This window comes from Caretta caretta, chromosome 6, assembly GCF_965140235.1.
Source record: "Caretta caretta isolate rCarCar2 chromosome 6, rCarCar1.hap1, whole genome shotgun sequence".
In the NCBI taxonomy this organism is placed as follows: domain Eukaryota; kingdom Metazoa; phylum Chordata; order Testudines; family Cheloniidae; genus Caretta; species Caretta caretta.
The window spans coordinates 16,097,797-16,110,206 of record NC_134211.1 but is presented as its reverse complement, the minus strand read 5'-3'; the positions used below and the strand labels follow the sequence as shown (position 1 = coordinate 16,110,206).

Below are 12,410 nucleotides of genomic sequence, written 5' to 3'. Positions count from 1 at the left end.
GGGATGTATAAGTAGGGGCATAGCGAGCAGATCGAGGGACGTGATCGTTCCCCTCTATTCGACATTGGTGAGGCCTCATCTGGAGTACTGTGTCCAGTTTTGGGCCCCACACTTCAAGAAGGATGTGGATAAATTGGAGAGAGTCCAGCGAAGGGCAACAAAAATGATTAGGGGTCTGGAACACATGAGTTATGAGGAGAGGCTGAGGGAGCTGGGATTGTTTAGCCTGCAGAAGAGAAGAATGAGGGGGGATTTGATAGCTGCTTTCAACTACCTGAAAGGGGGTTCCAAAGAGGATGGCTCTAGACTGTTCTCAATGGTAGCAGATGACAGAACGAGGAGTAATGGTCTCAAGTTGCAGTGGGGGAGGTTTAGATTGGATATTAGGAAAAACTTTTTCACTAAGAGGGTGGTGAAACACTGGAATGCGTTACCTAGGGAGGTGGTAGAATCTCCTTCCTTAGAGGTTTTTAAGGTCAGGCTTGACAAAGCCCTGGCTGGGATGATTTAACTGGGATTTGGTCCTGCTTCGAGCAGGGGGTTGGACTAGATGACCTTCTGGGGTCCCTTCCAACCCTTATATTCTATGATTCTATGAAATTTTACTGCTGAATATTTTCTCTAGGTCTTTCATTCTTTCTTCATTTAAGAGCCCAAACAGGAATCGCACTGTTAACATTAAATAATTTCTAGAGTTTCCATAGTTTTCTAATAATGTTTTTACATCTTTCTTAGGAGTCCCTGAATCTTTTGTTGTTCCCTCATCTTCCTCTAGCACATAGAACATAGCTGCAAAAAACTCTTGGAAACTCAAGTGAATGAAGCTGTAAAGACATTCACAGTCAATGTCTTTTTAAAAAATGTTCTCATTCAAAAAGAGGGGGAGAGAGTCTGCCTGATCTAAGCCCAACATCTTGATTTCTTCTTCCTCAAACAGTATCTTTCGCTTCCAGATTCCATCAGCAGCCAAGGAGTAAAGTCCCCTCAAGTTAGCTTGTAGGTGTTGCTTCATATTGCTGCTGAGGGGCTTGACTAAACTGGAAAGGTAGAGCATGTACTCTCCAGTAACTGTTTTTTAAGTTTGTGCAAGATCCTCACCTTTTTCAAGCTGTTGTTTGACAACAGTGCAGATGATCCAACATACTATAGGGACAAAGCACATGGTGAAGAGAATTTCATTTTCTTTCACAAATCATAAAGCTTGTCTTGCTTGCCTCTCATTTCCAAAGAACTTGTGGAAATATTCCTCCCTCTCAGCTTCAGAAAACCCCAGGATCTCTGCATAACGTGAACACTCCAAACACTGCCCGAGTTTCTCCAAAGTAGTTGGTCTCATAGTGATCAGAAAGTGGGATGTGGGAAGAACTATTTTCCTAAATAAACTGCTCAATATGATTTCCACTGGTTTCATCTCCCAGGGATCAGAGCACAGGTTATCTTCTGACTGATCAAGGGAAAATCTCAGTTCATCAAACCCATCAGTGATGAACAGGAGTTTTTCTGGTTTCACCAAAATCTCACTAACTGGTGTATTAGAATTAGGACAATTTTTACAAATCAGGTCAGCTACACTTCCCTGCTTAGTAAGACAGTTCATTTCCCTACAATTTATGTAGAAAACATAATCAAACTTTTCATTATAGATTTCTCCAGCTGCCCAGTCACACATGATCTTTCTTGCTGTCATTGTTTTTCCAATCCCCGCAGCTCCCAGCAGCACAACAACATGTGGCGTTTGTCCATCTTCTTCGGGTTTGAATAGGGTGTCCGTGGTGATCACAGAACGAGCTTGTTTGGTCATGATTTCTGCATGTCTCCGCCCCATGGCCATTATTGCATGTTCTCTCTCTTTTGCATGACGAGATTTGTCTACAATAGTGAGCTTTGTGTATCTTGTGTTCAGTATCACATTCTCTCCAAAACGACTGTTCATGTCTTTTATTACTCTGTATTTCTTTTGAATATCTTCTTTATACTTCTTCCTGTAATCTGAATCAGCAACATGAGACATTAGAAACACTGAACTAGAAGTTTAGGGGAAAAACAGATTTATCGTTAATCAGCTACAAAAAAAAATCTGTTTTAATCATAATAGTACCTCAAGTTGAGTTGCATCTTTCCTCATAGAAAATTCTGATCTCACTTAACTATGGGCCTGCTCCTGCAGCCCTTACTCTTGTAAGTCGCCTTATTGAAATTATTCCTGTGAGCAAAGACTGTAGGCATCACTTCATCCCTCACTGAAATGCAGCCACCTCTTGAGTGAAACCTGGCAATTGTTTCACAGTGCACAGCAATGGTACATACAAGTTAAGGCACAAAGAGGAGGAGACTCTCATATGCAACTGAAACTGTTTTGTGAAGTTACATTCTTCCCACCCAAATAAGTTTGGCCAGGACACACGCATTTGAAAAAGGGTTTGTGATAGGATCCTTAATTATCACAACTTGGTACCTCCAGTTACCTTCCTCACTTATGAGATGTGCCCCTAGCAGCAGAGTGTCCCCCAGCACCAGGCTGGTGCATTGGATCAGCACTGACCCAGAGGGACTTTATGCACAAGTCTGTATTGTAAGTTGTCCATGATAACCAGAGTCCAGCCCAGCCCATGACATACGATTGTTTGTAAAAGTCAATAAGAGTTAACTAAAGTGATGGGTACAAACTACATTGTTTAAGCTAGAAGAGCTGTGCTAAGAGGTCTGCAAGGCTTCTCCTGACCCCATGAGTTGCCATGACAATGAGCTGAGAGATTCTAGAAGTCGGAGGAAATGTTTGTAATTGAAATGGCTAAAGTTATAGCTAATTTGGTTGGAATGAGGTTGCCACCTGTTTTGGACATGGTTTGTCTGGAGGTCACTAAATGGGACATGTGGATTGGAAGGGGGGTGAGCTTTGCCATCATGGCTGCAGTTCTTGCCATCTCCTGGGATCCACCATGACACTGCTGGGCCTTCAGCATCCAGATCCTGAAAGATGTCCCAACCAGACCAAGCCAGAGAGAGGGAACCAAATGATGCCACCACCATCTCCACTGGTTTTAGCTAAATGCTGGACAGCACCTGGGAGGTTTCTGATGTCCTTTTCCTTCCATCATGTTTCTATCTATCCCTTCCTCCACCTTTCACAATGCTGCTGTGAGCCTGAGACCCCAGAGGGACTTAAAGGAAACGCCTCAAACAGCCCGACTCTGGTAAAAGTTTGGCAGGTCCAAGGGGATGTCTACAACTGACTCAGGCTTGCGGGGCTCGGGTTTCAGGGCTATAAAGCTGCAGTGTAGATGTCAGAGCCCAGGTTTCAGCCCAAACCCAGAGACCCCAAGAGAGGGGGAGAGTCTTAGAGGCCAGGCTCCAACCTGAGCCCAAACATCTCTGCTGCAATTTTATAGCCCTGCAGTCCGAGCCCCATGAGCCCAAGTCAGCTGACCCAGACCCACCACGGGTCATTTCTTGCAGTGTAGATGTACCCAGCACGGCTGATCCGACCATGTGCTGGGTCTGTGATTCTCCAAGAGGGAGGCTGCCAGTCAGCACCAGAGACAGAGGCTGCATTTTCCCTCTTTGCAGCGCTTTACTCTCCCCTTCCTGAGAGTTTGTCTTGTTCTGTGTTAAAGAAAACAAGGCAGCGACAAGAGCAGCAGCAACACAAGGATACTTTGAGGATTGATGCCAGCTGCTACCGATTAAACCCTAGGGAATGCTCTTCACCTCTAGTGCTATTACCTTAGTCACCATAAAATCTTTACAGTGTTGCCTTTGGGAGCTGTAGTCATGATCGTGCCTAGTCTGGGGAATAGATGGGAAGCCCTGTACTAATGGTATCATCTGGAAAGGCATTGAGATTTTGTTAGTGTATAACTTTGGATGTCCTGGGGATAGCTCCAGGAAAGCATGCAATTGAATAGGTAGCCAACCACGGTTCTGGGGTAACTTCCCACGTAGGCACCACATACCTTTTGCAGACAACTCTGATGTTTTTTCTTTTGGATGCAAATCTGAAAGGGAAGATACATATAAATAACATTGAAATAATTTTAGTACAAGTGCATTTATATTCTGTATAGAGCCATCTAGTGATGGAATGATGCATTTGCATCTTGCACTAAACGGTAATCCCTGACAACAGCACTGCTACCGGCAGACATTTAACGAAGTGCTGTTTGTGAAATACTGTAACGGGAGTTCTGTCTGTGTGACCTCTCTGCCTGATTCTACTCATGATTCATCCACACTTAGCGCCTCCCATAAGGAGCAGGCTACATCCTCAGGGAAACACAGAACAAAGAGTCAATTCGGGAGAGGCAATAGAGGGTTTCCCCTTCGCCCTCTCCCCTGGTGCTTGTCACGCAGACGGAAAGAAGCAAAAGACCAGAAGTCCTAAACACAGACAATGCCATGTTTATTGGGGTTAGTTTCCAAGCAAGCATATTCTGAAGCCCTTCACACCAGTCGGGCTTATCTCTATACACCGATAGAGTCTGTTCCCCAGTGTTCTGTTCCCAGCTCTGACACCGCAGAGCCTTTACCCCATGTCCCCCTTCCCAGCTGCGACACCGCAGAGAGTTTTCCCCGTGTCCCCTTCCCAGCTCTGACGCCACAGAGCATTTACCCTGCGTCCCCCTTCCTAGCTCTGATGCCGCAGAGCCTTTACACCGCATCCCCCCTCCCCGGCTCTGACGCCCCAGAGCCTTTACCCCATGTTCCCCTTCCCCAGCTCCCATTCCCCTATTCCCACCTCCCCCTCCTCCTTCTTAGCAGGCCTAAATATACTGCTGAACATGCCCCTAGTCCCACCTCTTACACCTCATGGTCATGTTCTGTTTTAGGGGGTCGTGAGTCTAGGGGCTTCATCCCACCCCTTCTGTATCCCATGGGAGGGGTAAGGAGTGAGGTTTTGTTCTGGCCAAGGCCAGGCTTTCCTTTGGCTTTTAGTGTTTCTTATGCCTGCCCCCACGCCCCCATCTCCCCTGGACCCTCCTAACCAGTTGCTTGACCTTCGCTTGAGAGAGAAGCCAGGCAGCCTTCCAGTGTATGCTCATATATTACACTCCCACCATAGCCTGTAACACTTTAGCTCTGTCCCTTATCTCTTCCCATTATCCTAACAAATCCAGCTGGTTGTGGGAAATGCAGCTCATGGTTTCTTTGTCCTTCACACATATTAGTAAGGATGTAAAAGTATCAAAAGTCAAATCCAGAATTCTATCTCAGGCTAAGAAACAGGCTTATATGCTACCAAGAGGGAATCCCCTTAGAAACAGTCATTTCCAAAGCAGATTAGATTAAACAATTAAAAGGTCCATCTAGAGGACAACTCTGCCCTAGTTCAGGGGATGGGCGAGATGGCTCAGGAGATCCTTTCCAACTCTAGGGATCTAAGACAGACACTGAGGGTTGGCAGAGGGAATTTTTTATTTGGGACAATTATAATGAAGATGGAGGCACTGGGGTGGATTAAGGGGGCCTTTCCCCAATCCCAAACTAGTTACTATATTAAATGTTTATATTATGCTCTTTGCCCAGCTCAATTAGATGCTGCTTTACAAAAAAATATAGCTGTATAGACCACAAGAATAGTCTGTACAGCGTTTTCATTACTTTTGCCAAGCATCTGTTAATAACTCAGGGAATAAAGTACCCTCTGCCCACATCTCAAAAATAAAGACCTACATTATTCATTGTTTGTGTGCTGGTAGGAGATAGAGCCCCAGTCAGTGATCAGGGCCCCATACTAGTCCCTGTACATGTGTATAAAAGAAAGATTATCTGCTTGAAAGAGCTCACAGCTTAAAACAAATGAATCACCCCCTGCCTTGCGCTCTGGAGGCTGCTAAACTCTCCCCCTGGGGGATTGTCCAGGGGAGTGAATGCCAAAGGCCTCTAGGGAGAGCCCTGCTGCCAGCCCTGGAGCGTTCCATCCCAGGGACCCCGGGCAGAACCAACCCAGCTGAGCTGCTCTGTCACCGTGGGGAACAAGGGAGAGGAACAGGAATGACTGTAACAGGATTTGAGTTTAGTTCCATCACAGAGCACATGGATTCTAACACTGCCTCACCTGCATGGCTGCCCATAGGCACTGGCCATTACACTTTGAGACACTGAAAAGCAGCCTGGGGCCTTAGGAACTGCAGATCTCCAGATTTGCTGGCTCCTTGGCTGTTTGTATTGCACTGAACTTGTTTCTTTATCTCCAAGGCTATTTTTAATTAAAGTTCCTGCCTGGAACCCCAGAAATGTCTCATGGGGCCAGTCGGCTATTTGGGGGATAACATACTGGGCCAGCCTCTCTGCTGTGATCAGCTTTTAGTTACAGATCCTTGATTCTCTGCCCCAGCCCTAGCACAGGCTAGAGCAGCCTGGGGGCTGTTCTAACTTGTGCCCAGCTGCCGCTGGTCCCCAAAGAATGGTGCTGCAGCTGGGGATGCACTCCAGTCACCACTCCTCCCCACCTCTCTCTGTCCATGGCACTCTGCACTTCTCTGTTGGCTCTCCACTGACTGGGGACACCCCCACACTGGGGATTTCCTCAGATGGAGAGTTACAGGCTGTCTCTGCTCCCCTTGAGCCAGCTGAGTGGTGAAAAGGGAGTGGAGCAGGTGAGAGAATCTGGCCCACTGGGGGCATCGCTACTCTGAGTCCTCCAGGCTTCCTGCTGGGATTCAGAATTTGTCATTCTTGCCATCATCCCCTTTCTCCTTCTGCTCCTGCTGCTGCTGCCCTGTGGGAGACTCTCGGGTTTTACAGTAACTTTAGGTTTCCTACCTTTTTCTCTTCCTTCTCTGAGTTTAGCAGCAGAATCTGTGAGATTGATCTGAGTGAAAATGTCTATGGTTACATGTACTGCAGTGTCTCCACCCATAGAATTTCATCAGAAGGTTCTTAATATCTATCCTGTCGGCATTCTCCAGCAGACCCTGTGGGATATTACGTTTCCCTTCAAAGTCAGAGTGTGATAGTTTGTCTTTAAATATTTTCAAGTCTTCCTGAGAAAGGTCGTCGAGGGCTTGTAAGAGCAGGTCACTGATTCTGCTGCTTCGATTCCCATCCCTGAGTATCAGGAAAGAAAACTAAAATCCAAATAAATTGCTGTAAATAATTAATATGGAATAATCACAATATTTCCCATGCAGAAGAAATAACCTTAACCTTGGGGCTCATAACTCCTCGGTGCTTTGCCTCACAAAGGACTCACTGGACATTGTCTCTCTGTGCCTCAGTTTCCCCCTTTGTAAAGTGGGGATAATCACACAGCTCTAGCACACAGGGGCGGGGTGCAGCTCAGTTAATATCTGTAAAGGCTGTTGAGGCTCGAGGATGAAAGGTGCTATAATAATAGTATTTATCATCCAAATGGATTTCAGAGCACAGAGTTGGGACACCCCCCCCCCCGCCAATTTAAAATATTTCAGAAAACAACAAAAGGCAGTCTGGGGTCTGTACATCACAGTCCTGAATATCAGGACCTGTGTACTGAGACCCACTGTTACCTTTCCATGGCCTCAGGAGGGTGTTGGATATCAGAGCAGCAAGGTGAAGGGTAGCAATGGTAACTTCTGACATACTGACTCGGGCCCATTCTGACAGGTCCCACAACTGTATAAACTGTAACGTGTTCAAATTAGAAGTAGCCTATCCCCAGAGAGAGAGAATGATGTATTTACCGTTAGCCAGACGGCTATTGGAAACAACAGCTGGTAACCCTCAGCTGATTTGTTCTCTCAGTCTTCGCAATGCTCAAACACAGGCACCCAGAGAATCTAGAAAGAGGAAGAGGAAACAATTTGCTCAAAGTTTATTACTGCAGTAAAGGAAAAGTGACACATTTCCAGTTAAAGCTGACCTTCAGAGCTCCCTGAATTTCTATAGCAGCCCTCTTCCCCCTCCCGGAACCTTCCTAGTACTAATTATACACACACACACACACACACCCCTCTTTTCTTCTGTTTTTTATTTTTCCTGGAAACTTGCCTTTTGGACATACCCCTTTGGCTTCAGCAGTTTGCACAACTGTTTCCTGTGAATAGTGACACCACAAACGCATCCATCTCTTTCTCTCCCACACACTCTGTACTGGGAGACAATAAAATACCCAGATTCAAAGGCGTGTAGAAGTTAAACCAAGACAACAAACAATGTATAAAGTAAAGCGTGAGGCAGAGAGTGGAGAATGCTCCCTGCATCTGCTCAATATACAAATAGTAGGGGGTGGGGCTTCAGTCCCTCTCACTCTGGTTTTTCTCTGAGGGGGTGGAGTCGCTGTTTTAAATTAAAAGTAATGAAAACAGGGTTTTTAAAAAAAAACATTAAGGAAGCAGAAGTGGATCTTCATGGACCAGGAATTTCATAAGGTTGCAAAGTGACCACGAAACAGCTTTACAAGTCTCTTTTACAGTTACTCAGGAGGAAGTTGCTGCTTGATAAGTCACGGAAGGGAGGAGGCGTTTCTGACACACTCCTGTGAGATTCTTTATTGCCATTTTCTTTCTGGGGCAAGCTCCTTTATTCCCTCGAAGATTTGCTCCTCTTTGGGTGCAAGGCCCCCAGTGCTGGCTCACACACCGGCACCATTTGGGGCTTTGTGTTATCATTGTGGTTTCAGTTACAATAAAAATATATCACGTTTGCTGTCTGCGTTTGCAGCTCCCAGAAACTCCTGTCCCTGCTGAGAAGTGGAAACAGGACGTTCACCGTTCATTTCAGCTGAGAAATGAGAAGAATGGTGACAAGGAATCCACGGGTCCCACTCCGCTTAGGATGGCCAGAGAATGGGGGGCTTCTGCCTGGTTTGACAGCAGGGCTCTGATCCTCAGCTGGGGTAAGTCAGCACAGCTCTGCTGACATCAATGGAGACACCCACATTTACACCAGCTGAGGATCTGGCCAAGGACGGAGTCTCTGCTGAAAAGGATGGAGGGGCTGGGAAGAATGCCGGGAGGTCGCCAGTACATGGGTCCCTACATGAGGGGCCTGGATTTGCTCATATCAAACCTCCACATAGAGTGACTAAGGTAACAGATGAGGTCTCTGCAGCAGTGGTTGAGATTGGTGATGTGGGTACGATGGCTCCTCTCTCTGCTTGGTCTCCTATTGCGTCCATGAGCCTGTGCTCGCACCTCCAGCCCAGACACACTCCCCAGGACACCTCCTTCAGGAACGGCTCTTATACACATGCCGTGTTCTCCCTTTTATCCAAAACCCTGTCGTCTGAACCGCTGCATGATCCCAATCCCTGCCTTGTCCCCCAGCCTGAGACACGCCCCCTCGGAAGCATGTATCTCAGGCTAGGGGACAAGGAAGGGAGTCAGATAATGCAGAGGTAACAGAGCAGAGACCTTGCACCTGCAGGGATCAGGTGTCACCGGCCCTGTGGCAGCTCAGGGAATGGAGGGAACTATCACAAGAATGAGTGAGCAGGGCCACGACGGCCTAGGCCTGCAGAGAGCTCCCTGCGCTGCCACTGGGCCATTGACACCTGCTCCCTCCAGGTGCAGGGTGCAGAAGGGAGGCTACAGTCCATGGGGAGCAGCGCAGAGACGCCTGGCCAGGATTCTGCTCTGCCCCGCCAGGACTGCAGCCTTCCCTGCACCTTGTGCCTGCAGGGATGAGATGTCACTGGGCCTGCCACACAGCAGGGAGCCCTCTGCAGTCCCGCTGTCCTGGAATTGAGTGAAAGGGGCCATGCCTCTGCCTCTCAGTTATCCAAACTCCTGGGGATTCGAATAATATCTGTGTTATCGCCATTTGAGGCACGGAAATTAAGGCTGAAATTTTCAGGTGTCCACTCATTTTGGGAGCTCAACTTGGGTTACCTGGGGCCTGAATTTCCAGAGTATTTACCATTTTAAAGCACATTATATGTTCAAACCATGGCTCCAATAGATGTCAGTTGCAGGTATAACACCAACAGACGTCGGTGGGCAGGATCGAACCTGGGGCCCCTGGTGTTTAGTGTATGAGCTTCTACTGCATGAGCTAAAAGCCACATGGCTGTTAGCTAAGGCTGTAGCAGACTCATTAATCTCTAAGTGGTCTTGAGGGGACAAAGCACCACATCCATGAGGTGTGTGGGTTACACACTGCCCCTAGCTGAGGAAGCATGCACCGAGCTTCAGAGACTTCCCAGTTGAAATCCCGGACGAGCCCTGCCCCCCTCCCCCCCCTTGTAACGCCGACAGACCCCAGTTGTTGGCAGACAGGATTGAACCTGGGACCTTACTGAGTGAGCCTCCACTGCATGAGCTAAAAGCCACATGGCCCTTAGCTAAGGCTGTAGCAGACTCGTTAATTTCTAGGTGGTCTTGGTGCCACTTGAGGGGACAGAACACCACACCCAGAAGGTGTGTGGGTTACACAGTCATGAGCGCTCAGCACTTCTGCAAATCTGGCCCCACGTGTCTCACACGTTAGGCACCCAGAAAATGAGAAACACACAATTAGTGGCCAGTTGTGAACACTTTGTGAACACATGGACATTCTGTGGCAGAGGCAGGGATAGAATCCAGTTCTCTGGGGCAACATTCACCTGCCTTTACTATGAAACCATCCTTTTCTCTTCCTGCAGTCCCCTGCCTCGTCCACTACACACCTTTCAATTTCTGCAACAAATGAGGCACGGGTCCTATGGGCAACAGCCTTCTTCACGAAACAGCCCTGATTTGTTCCCAGAGCAGGTCCATGCTATGCACTGAATGAGGTATGGTCTTGTGGAAAAACGCAGGATTTAATTATGTAATTAACTGCAGCATAATAATGCAGATACACAAGGAGCCTGAATTAAGATTGCACAGACAACCTTAATTTTGGCATTTAACTTTTGAGTGCTTGATTTTACAACTTGAATGTTCTTTTTAAACCATTTTTTTGGGATGAATTATATTTACAGGTGTGACAGTTCGGGACTCCTGGGATGTCACCTGAGGTGTTTAAGATACAACTGAGCCCAGCTTCTCTGCCAGCCTGGGCCCCCTTTTACCTGGTCTTGCTGAAGCCAGGCTCTCAAGCCTCCTCTGGAAAAGCTCACAGGCAGGGCCACAACCAGCTGCCGATACAGGCACTAAGAACAGCTCTGGGAAGACTCAGCTTAAGGGATTTGCCACAACACACAGAAGATCACCCACCACCCCTTGGGGTACAAACCCAAAGTTATATGAAGTTAGCCTCCTTCCTCAATGTGAAGGAAGGTATGCACAGCCTCTTCCCCTGCTCCCCCGAGTTAGAAATTACATAAACTGGGTTATATTATAAACCAGAAATAAGTTTATTAACTATGAAAAGTTGTATTTTAAGTGGTCAAAGAGGTAGCAAACAGAGTAAAGCAGATTACTAAGAAAATAATACAAAGCACGCAACCTAAGTGAGATACACTAAAGAAACTTGTTACATGTAAGTTCTCATCCTAAATGTGGTTCTAATAATCTTCTTCACAGGCCAGACACCCTTCCAGCCTGGGCCCAGTTCCTTCCCCCAGTTTAGTTGTTTCTAGCAGTCATCTTGGGTGGGGTAGCTGGGGAGAACAGACAACCTGGATTACCTCACTCCCCACCCTTAAATAGGATTTTCATAAGGCAGGAGTCCTTTGTTTCCTAGTTTGACACACACACCCCCAGTTTCTCATGGAAAAGTACACAATTCAAGATGGGTTCCAGGATCAGGTGACATGGTCACATGTCTCTATAGGGCCCCTGTAGCCATTCTTCACAGGCTGACCCACACGTTCACAGGAAGACTAAGCTCTTTTACAGCCCATTGTCTCTTGCTGATGGGCCATCAGCACTGTCGGGCTTTTTCATTGTTGTACATGAAGGGCCAGTAACAGGCTTCACCCAGCATAAACACATTGGTAATATAAATCTACAGTCCATGTTCCTAATTCCAGATACAGAAATGATACTTGCATACAAATAGGATAATCATATTCACTACATCATAACCTTTCCAATGACACCTTACATGAGCCATCTTGCATAAAGTGTATCTCAGTTATGTCCGATTCATACATAAGCATATTTCCATAAAGCATATGGAATGCCACGTCACAATAGGTGCAGTTCAGATGGCAAGCAATTAACCCCCCAGAAAGGAGTGTAGCTACATTTCTGGAATGGCAGAGTAATAAGCAACTATCTAGGCAGCAATGTTAAATGTCTTAGATTTGGACGTCATGATGCACGAGAAGTAAGATTTTTGTCAGATTTGTGTGACTGCAACCAAATTGTTGTACACATTTGGGGCCATATTCTGCCATCTCTTCTCATGTTGATTTCAGTGGGACTATGTGTGGGTAAGGTGACTCCAGGAGAGTAAAGGCGGGGGTGGGGGGTGTGGACTCCAGCCCTAACAAATTAAACAACGTTTTGGTGAACAACAATTCGTCCTCAAACCTCTAAAAACTTCCACTACATTGATAGACA

At 46.8% G+C, this 12,410-nt stretch overlaps 1 protein-coding gene across 1 annotated transcript; it reads right to left on the bottom strand.

Moving 5' to 3' along the window:
• Positions 1 to 333: 333 nt before the first annotated feature.
• LOC125638557 (NACHT, LRR and PYD domains-containing protein 3) lies at positions 334 to 7,746 on the bottom strand. Its single transcript, XM_048854478.2, has 4 exons — positions 7,662 to 7,746; positions 6,763 to 7,067; positions 3,954 to 3,995; positions 334 to 1,989 (listed from the first exon to the last, which is right to left on the bottom strand). Exons 2-4 carry the CDS (start codon positions 6,857 to 6,859, stop codon positions 1,193 to 1,195), a joined length of 936 nt encoding a protein of 311 aa, XP_048710435.1. The 5' UTR covers positions 6,860 to 7,067; positions 7,662 to 7,746; the 3' UTR covers positions 334 to 1,192.
• Positions 7,747 to 12,410: the final 4,664 nt, after the last annotated feature.